Below are 9,668 nucleotides of genomic sequence, written 5' to 3'. Positions count from 1 at the left end.
TCATGATCCATGTTCATTCGGAAAGGTTCCGAATTACACACTCGGTTCGAATCCTAACCCAATTTTACGTAAATTAGCCAAATGTTCCGCCTCACTGGCCTCTTGACATATTACCGACATAATAAAGTAGGTTTGAATTTGTAACAAGTTATTCTCGTGGTGTAGAAAACAGTCCAGGTAAACACCTTTCCGCTCATTAAATATACGCTACACATAGTACGCACATGAATGGCGATCACTGGTTAGCCACCACCCCAGTCCCAGATCTCACTGGCTAGCCACCACCCCAGTCCCAGATCTCACTGGCTAGCCACCACCCCAGGCCCAGATCTCACTGGCTAGCCACCACCCCAGTCCCAGATCTCACTGGCTAGCCACCACCCCAGTCCCAGATCTCACTGGCTAGCCACCACCCCAGTCCCAGAGCTCACTGGCTAGCCACCACCCCAGTCCCAGAGCTCACTGGCTAGCCACCACCCAAGTCCTGAACCTCACCGTTTAATGGGAGCTATCACTCTCGCCCCCCATCAATCCCCTGAAAATGCTATATGGTATCGATATTACCATACTAATATAAAAATAAATCTAAACCTGGTATTTGTTCAAAGAAAGAAAGGTGTAGCTTCCCTTAGCTTTTAAATTTATATGATATCAATATGGTAATTTCTTAAATTGGTCCCCATAATCTAAGTTAGTGGAGCAATTAATCGCTTCCGCCAGTTTATTTTTCATATGGGCGTCTGCAATCCCCTCTTGTACACAAGCGTACACGACTCTTTTACCCCATTTCAGCCCCTGTTACAATGAATATTGTTGGTTATTTCCCCTGTTATAATGAATATTGTTGGTTATTTCCAGTATATGTAGTTTAGTAAACCGATAATGAAAATAATACAGTACAAAAAACTGCTGAACGTAAAAACTACAATTTTCTAATTATACAATGCTTCAGTATTAACAATAGGATATAGGCACGTAAATAAAGTAACAGTAACAATAGAAAGCATCAAAACAATACTTTGTGCAGGTTATATATATATATATATATATATATATATATATATATATATATATATATATATATATATATATATATATATATATATATATATGACATTATTGGTTCATGTGGTATTAATTTTATTACATCCGTTACATAACATCAGCATTATTATTATGTAGGCCCTAGTTACTTACGCATTCCTTTGGAAGAATTGTGTATTCTATATATACATATTTAATACTGTAAGCCAAATTATATTTCCAACAATTATAATATTAAATTAACTTGTCTTATAGGAAAAAAAATTGTTTTGTGTAACGACATCACTAGAGCACATTGATTATTAATGATCTGCTATTGGATGTCAAACACGTGGTAATTTTTTTTATATAGTCTTAGAGAGGAAACCCGCTACACTTTCCCATTAGTTGCAAGGGATCTTTTATATGCACCATCCCACAGACAGGATATCACATACCACGGCCTTTGATATACCAATTGTGGAGCACTGGCTGGCACGATGTCTTATAGGAATTCCCCAGAACGAAACGAAAACTTAATTAAAAAAATAATAATAAACGTTGAAACCATAATTATATTTCATCTGATAATGTAGAAAATCTAGGATTGTTTCAAATGGGAAGTTGTCCAGCAAACCTCGGCTGTGACAAGTGAAAGGAAATAAATATTAGTTTTAAAGACATCTAGCACATTTAAATTTACGACTATTAGTTCTGGATAGCCATATATAAGTTGCTGCTGCCGATTAGATGCAATGTTCCACTTGCAGGACAGTACACACCACGACCTTTTTATATACAAGTCGGACATAGGCTGGTGTATGGGTGTGGGTGGGACCAGAACGACACCCCCCCCCCATAAAAAAAAAATCGCTGAGGCTAAAACAAGTTTTACAATATAAAGCTATTCATATAGGTGTTCAGGGAAAGTGTAGACAAAAGGGTCAACTAGATTAAAATTCGACTCCCCCCCCCCCCCCCCCCCGATCCAGATGATGCTAAACTCCTGCAGGAAGTAAACTTGGTTTAGATGCACACATGAGCTGAATGACAGACCTGACCAGATGCGCTATACCGTGGTAGACTTTGGACAGTAAATTATATGTTCACTCTTAACTTTATATAATAGACGGGAAACCCAGCGTGTGTAGGTTAGCAAAACCAAATTATCATTTTGTCGAAGAGGAAATGGATTTGATGTTAGCTATGTATTTACCAGAGTCAACAATAGTTTTAAAATTCCCAATGATTTTTAAAATCTTTCTGACATATTTATATCACCCCCTTTACACACAACATACATACGTAAACAAATACAAATTCTCACGGGAATGCGCGCACACGCACACGCACACGCACACACATGGCTGTTAAACCATAATTGGTCCAGTTGAAATTAGGTTTGACGTAGAACAAATTGTGTTGACTGTACACTGCTGGAAACTGTTTCAGTTCGTTAATATCTAAATTTGTTTGCTAAAAAAAAATGCATATAAATCGGCAATTATTTTATTTAATTTTAACTTGATTTTTAAAAATTTAAATTATTAAAAAAATAATCTTAAGGTTCAAGCACACTGTCCTGGGCACACACACCTCAGCTATCCGAGATTCCATTTCCAAGACGGGGTGGGTTAATGACATCGGTGTAATGACCTTATAGCTTAATTACTACACCACCGAACTGTCAATCAAACGGCCCCTGTGTAATATATCTGTATTTTAATGTGTTTTAAACAAAATATTATGTGCGTACTGCTTTTTTTTTCATTAACTTTTTTTTTTAATTTTTTTTTTTTTTTAAAATGTTGAACGTGTCAAATCGTGGCACGATGACTGGTGGAACTTGACCCCCATAATAGCATTGTCTCTGATCGGGACTGTGCGACCAGTTTACTTGTTGTTACAGGTGCGCGTAACACTGCGCTACATTTAACACACTCAATGGCGGGATATGATATTTTGTTTAGTTTGCAAACAAAAGAGATTTAGATTAACATAACATAAAGCCAAGGCTGATCATGTGGAGAGATTTTACTTGTGTTAAAACAGGAATTGGATATTACTGACAATAATTATGACGATGTTTATTTTATTTTATTAATTAATTAAATTCATTTATTAATTAAATTTATTTATTTATTTTATTTTATTTTATTTTATTTTATTGTTTTTTTATGCAATGCGTTTGTATTGGCCTGATGTGTAAACGAGGTGGGAGTATTCAGTTCTGTTTTGTTATAATGTGTATTGCAGGGTATATAACTCAACGAAGAGTTTTGCAATAATGGGCGTTATTTTAAACATACGTAATGTGGTGTAAATTAAATAAACGTAGTACATGCCCAGGCCACTGTGTTTGGACATTACATGGTTAAAAGCGAGAAAATAAAAGATACTAAATTCTCACCCGATAATCATTCATTAGTGTTTTTATTTATTTATTTGTTTATTTATTTATTTATTTATCACTGGTGGTCATTCTTGTTGACCTGTTTCACTGTAAATGTTATAATAGTTATACTATTGACTATACCACCACTTGACGTTTGTTCGTTTAGTTCTGACTTGAACTGGCAGAGAGCGGTATGTGATGTCGATATTCCACCGTCGAACTAGTCATCATCGACCCCCACCATGACGTTCATGTTTTGTTTTTTTTGCTGCAGTGAGAAATGATAAATCGGCGTAATTTTATGTGTAAACGCAATACGGCTAACCTGATGAGGCCATTATTCCGGGCCCGGGCCATTATGTTCTATTGTCCTCTCAGACACCGTTCAACGCGCGGCCAACAGGGACTTCTTCTGATTAGCAATTTTATTGAACGCTCTCAGCAAAATGCGACGGACGCCAGGCATTTGTTAATGTGTTGGGCACCGAAAAATCTATCACCATGCTTGTTTATTCATGAGAAAAACTAACTGCCAAGTGTTGTCGTATCCCGGATTTATTAGCTACTGCTTCTTCTTCTTTTTTTTTTTTTTTTTTTTTTTTTTTTTTTTTTTTTTTAGTAAAGGTGACCTCCTACCATTATGTCATCATCTTATGTTATCTCTTTTCTTTCCTCTGTAACTTGCAGGGCTCACATTGGAACACATTTTTGTTTAGCCACTTTTCATAAATGTCGAGTAAGGACACTTGAAAATCATTAAAATGTGGCTAATTTGAGAAATATTTTATTAGCCAAAGACTAAATTATGTAGCCATTTTGTCTATAAAATAGCAATTGGCTAATTTTGCAATGTACAGGGTGAGCCCTGATCTTATACCTCGAGTTTACTATAAAATGTTTTATGTAAAATTAATGCATATTCTTTGAGCGTTAGTTTTTTGGTGGGTTTTTTTTTCATATTATAAACAGACGACGGTGGTAGTGACTTATGTTTAATGATGAAACTAACAATAATTTTCTCACATGCTCATGTTCCTGAAACATTGTATTGTAATTATTACTAAATCGAATCCATTGTTTTGCTCCAGTTCTTCCAATAATTTGTAATATTGACTAAGCAATCTTTCTACTTAAAAGGCAAATGTGATAACCGACTAAATAGCGTAACCCATTTGTCCAGTTTATCGGTCAACATTGTTTTTTATTTCACAGTATTACTGTGAAATAAAACAGTGTTGTGTGTGTTAATGCAAAATTGAACACAACGAATATGTTATTTATACACAGGCGCGTGTGCAGAAGTGGTGGAGTCAACCTTTCAACGCCCCCACCACCCAAGCATGCATCTATATATATATATATATATATATATATATATATATACATACAGTTATTAGAATGAAGCATATCGGATGAATATATAAAAAGATAGAATTTCACAACGTTTTAATGGAATAAGCTGCATGTATGTATGCATGTATATGTATATGTATATGTATGTATAGATATATATATATATTCCGGAAGAGCATGATTCGACCCCTATAAACTTCGGTCGCCGCAGTCTATACCTCATCTTGCTAAAAGTTCTGCATTGACGCCTGATACCCCATCCCCGTCCCAAGCAAAACATGAATATTAATTTATTATATGTGTATATAAAATACAGTTCAATGTTGTTTATAAACACATTTACAAATACATGTTCCAGTACTTAGTATCTCCCATTTGTTTGTCATTTCAGCAAAAACTGAAAAAGAAAATTGACAACAGCAACATAGAACACACTACAGCGGACAGCGGTCCTTACAACTTTGACGAGCAAGACTCTCCATCGAACAAGGGCAGTCTGAGCGGAAACACGGGCGTTGATGGTCAGCTGCTGTCTGTACACATAGTCCAACAGATCAACCGACAGCAAGAGAACTCGCAGACCATACAGACCAATGTCACTCTGAAGACGTGCTACAACACCAGCGAATCTCTGAAGCCTGGCAACAACCACACCACCAGCATACAGACGAGATTCGAGTGCAAGCAGGAGCCGTCTGATAGTTCCAATTGTCGCGAGGACACCTGTGGGTCGCAGCAGAACACTAACCCACCGCCGGCTGCCTCGGATCTCAACTTCGGAACCGATAACGTGGAAGAACTGCAGGATATTTTAGATACGCTCGAGAAAGGCGGCGAACTTGCTCCTGAAATAATCAAAGAACTGGACAAATTTAATGAGATATATGACAATGTCAAAGTGCAACGCGATTCTGAAGGAAACGAACAAGGAACTATGTATGGACCAATAGCAAGTGTTTCTCCGGGCCTGACAAAGGCTCCTTCTTACAATGATTCCGTTGGAGGTGCTACTGGTATCAATACTATGTATGACACTAATCAAAATATGAATTCTGTTGGGAATGGTTCCTTAGCCACAAGCTTGAGACCGCCCCCACGTCACCATGTTTCCCCCATAAACCCTGACTCGACTGGCCCCGCAGCAGAAACATTAAAACAGATGGCTGCACATCACCAGAACCAGTCTGCTCCACCTTATCCATTAAAACAACCTTCCATGGAATACAGTGAGACTCCGTTAGGAGGAGCTGCGTATAGTAGTTACCCTCAACAAAACTTTCAGACCGCTCAGGCATATACGTATGGCCAGCAGGGTCGTATGGGTGAGGTGACTCCACCTCAGTATCCCCAACACGGCCAGTCTAAAGCAGACCACGCTTCTCTCTCGTACGGGGGTACGAAACCGCTGAGTCACTTCGAGGCACCGAACCGGCAGCCCCAGCCCGGCCCGTCGTCTCTACAGCAGCTGCAGAACCAGGTGAGGACTCACTTCAACCAGTCGCCCAATCCGCAGATGCAGATCACGCAGACCCAGCACATGCAGGTGTCGCACGGTGCCCACCGCATGCAGCTTTCCCAGACCCAGCAGCTACAGATGCAGCAGCCGCCACAGCAGATATCGCTGTCACAGCAGCAGTCATTTTCCATGTCGCACTTGCCTCAGAATCAGTCCCAAATGATGAATGATCAGATGAACATGCAGATGATGGAAAAGATGAGACAGGAGCAAAGGCAAATGCAGATGATGGAGCAACAGCAGCAGCAGCAGCAACAACAACAACAACAACAACAACAACAGCAGCACTCCCAGCATTCTCAACAAAACCAGATGCCACCTCAGTACATTAATCGACCACCACCGGAATACAAGATGCAGCCAGGGTCGACATCGTCGTACGGACCTACAGCTGCAGGACCCAATCCTCTGAGAACAATGCAAAATATGGTGAATCAAACGCCGGCTTATGGAGTGGTGAAAACGGAGGTTGCTCCAGGACAGACGCCTAACGGAATGCTTCAAGCAACACACATGGCTGGTATGCAGTCCATGTCAGCAACTGTCGCTGGCAACCCTGGCATGTCTGGTATGCCACCTACAAATCCAGCTGCACGGTCTTACACCTCTGGCACCGTGCCCACTCAAGGACAGGCGAGGCCGCAGGTTTCTTCTACGTACACTAGTGCAATAATGCGCAACCAGAGACCGCCGAATGTTAATGTTGGGCCAGATGGCCTGAATATTTCCCAGCCGCGTAGTCACGACTGGCCGAGACCGATGATGCAGGGAGTCCGACATGGCGTGCCTGGCTCAGTGTCCATATCGCACGCGGCCGCTATGTCTCAGTCGAACATGATTCAGTACGGACATTACCCAAACTCGTCTGCCGGAGCAATGGGTGCTGCTGGTGTGCAAATGTCCCAACAGCGGCCGCCGGGCGTGACGACAATGATGCAGAATGGAACCCAGGTGATGATGCAGCAGAATATGCAGATGTCCCAGCACGGGGGAATGAGGCCGGGGGCGCCCTCCACTCCCGTCACCGGCTACAACCTGACGTCAGCGTCGGGGATGACGGGGGTGGTATCGACGGGGTCCACGCAGGCTCAAGGAGGCTTCCCTTCAAGCAGCTCCACACAGGAAGACGTCATGAACTTTCTCGATATTGCTCAAAACACAAGCCCAGATTTTTTTGATATGGTACAAAACTCAGGAAATTCCGATTTTAGTATTATCGACGAAATATTGGGTAAATAACGATAGATGGATGATTCACAGTGGTATGTAAAAAGAAAAAGAAAGAAAAATGAATAGTGATAAGTGCTGAACAAAAATAACTGAGGGTATGGACGCGTGTGTATATTCTGTTTTGTGGCACATTCCATGTTTAATTGAGGATATTCGGTCATGAATATTCCAACGTGAGCGATGTTTGAAGGGTGTTCTAACTGTAGACTTGCCGTCACTTGGGCTCTCGTTTTAGGCAGCTCAGAGAATTGGGCAGTGATTGAGCGCTCGTGTCTGGGGATCTCATTTTTCAGTATCCTGACCTGCAAGTGGTTGGAGTGAACAAAAAAACTGAGCCCAATCACCGGCGCAATGGCTAGCCCGTGTTTGGGAATCGTGAGGTGTACAATACCGTGGTACAATGGCGAAGTCGATATCTGAATGAACGGTGTGGAGATGGGCGGAATACGGAGTAGTGTCCTCTTGAATTAAGAGAGTCGAGTTAATTATTAAATGTGTACAAAGAATATTACATGCATCAATAGGTGTATTATATTCTGTGCAGCGTTTCTCCCAAATTCAAGAACATGCACACACAGAACCATTGCTGGTATGAGTAAATAGGAAACTATACAAACACTTGGGTTTAGCCATACTGAAAAACGTTAACATTCGTATCACTGGATAATGTGTGAAACAAAACTGTAACTGTACTATTCGATTACGTGGATATGATGGTATGTGTATATAAATTCCGAGCATATATATCACGTGGCGTGTTGCCTCAGTAATCTACCTCGTGAAGGGATCTCCCAGTGTAGCGCAGCCCCGCCCTGATGTGGGTAGCGAGCCCCGCTCTACTGTGGATAGCGAGCCCCGTTCTGCTGTGGGTAGCGAGTCCGCCCTGCTGTGGGTAGCGAGCCACGCCCTGCTGTGGATAGCGAGCCCTCCCTGCTGTGGATGGCGAGCCCGGCCTGCTATAGCGGCTACGGGAGAAGTAGATGATCGTGCTTTTCCCCCACGAGTACTCGTGTGTATCGGACAGATACCGGCTGAGGGGAATGTGTAACCGGACACTCGATTGTATGGGACTGGTTAGAACAGAAGGTCGCTGGAAGCTGGTGCGAGTATTTGTTTAATCTGTTAGAGCTGGTAAAATAGCTGTGAAGTGATAACACACAAAAACACCATAGGTCTGTGGTTTCATGGGACCAAGGGTTTTTTTAAACAACAAAACAAAAGATATTTCTCTTTCTCTCCCGAGTAATGCATGTGTACACTTTTGTTTCACAAGATCTCGCATGGAGTGGTTTCCATGTCATGACGATTCCGCATGTTGCAGAAGTAAATAATAATAACATATATCTATATATTCAGTCTTGTCTTTCAGTGTTCGTTGCTTGGTGAACTTTCAAGCGAATTCACCGAGTATGTGTGATCCGCCCGTTTGTACATTTAGCAGTGTATCTATGGGCGTTGGAAAGTGATAGTTATTGGAGCCACCTACCTCCACCCTAAGGTTCCAACACCTGTGTTGTCTGATTGAGGTGCGAACGGTATACTTGAATTGACATAATTAGTCTTTATGAAAATTAACTTAGGTCAGAGGCACGAATGCACTTTTTAAAATTAATATTTATTATTATTATTATTATTTTAAATAAATATACATGTATTATCCCAGCACAATCTGGCTATGACACTGTTGGGGAGCCATGACCGTACTATGAAGATTACGGTATACACATTTACGTTATGCACATTTATATTGTAAATAATAATATACACACACACACATCGTAGTTAAGTATATAAATATGTTCAGACTGGGTTTTTTATGATTTGGCGATTGCCAAATAGATAAATAAATAAATAAATAAATAATGAGGAGAACTCAAAATGTCAAAATGTATGCTACTAAAAACGTGTCAACAAAAAGATGTCAAGCAAGGTTGGAGATTTTAAACTTTTTATCTTATTTCAGCTTATTTATTTTTATTTTTTATGTTTGTTTTCTTCTTTTTTCTTTTTTTTTTGCATAATATAATTTTCTAACCAAGTAGATTGAATTTGTAAAGATATTCCGAAAAAATAACCTTTATTTTATTATGATATAGATTTTAGCTTTCAAACTTTGAATGTTTCAGCTGTTGGTAGCGAAATGTTGCAAAC

The 9,668-nt window shown here is 40.3% G+C and overlaps 1 protein-coding gene across 1 annotated transcript in view; it reads left to right on the top strand.

Annotated features, from left to right (window-relative positions):
* LOC121374997 (neurogenic protein mastermind-like) overlaps window positions 1-8,858 on the top strand; it is a 22,154-nt gene extending 13,296 nt beyond the window's left edge. The window contains exon 2 of the mRNA XM_041502180.1: window positions 5,163-8,858. Within this exon, the coding sequence (XP_041358114.1) occupies window positions 5,163-7,526 (2,364 nt within the window). The 3' untranslated portion in view covers window positions 7,527-8,858. The remainder of the gene's footprint in view (window positions 1-5,162) is intronic.
* Window positions 8,859-9,668: the final 810 nt, after the last annotated feature.

The sequence above is a fragment of the Gigantopelta aegis genome, chromosome 6 (genome assembly GCF_016097555.1).
Source record: "Gigantopelta aegis isolate Gae_Host chromosome 6, Gae_host_genome, whole genome shotgun sequence".
In the NCBI taxonomy this organism is placed as follows: Eukaryota; Metazoa; Mollusca; class Gastropoda; order Neomphalida; family Peltospiridae; genus Gigantopelta; species Gigantopelta aegis.
Note: the sequence above shows the minus strand (reverse complement) of the source record. Positions and strands in the feature narration are given on the sequence as shown.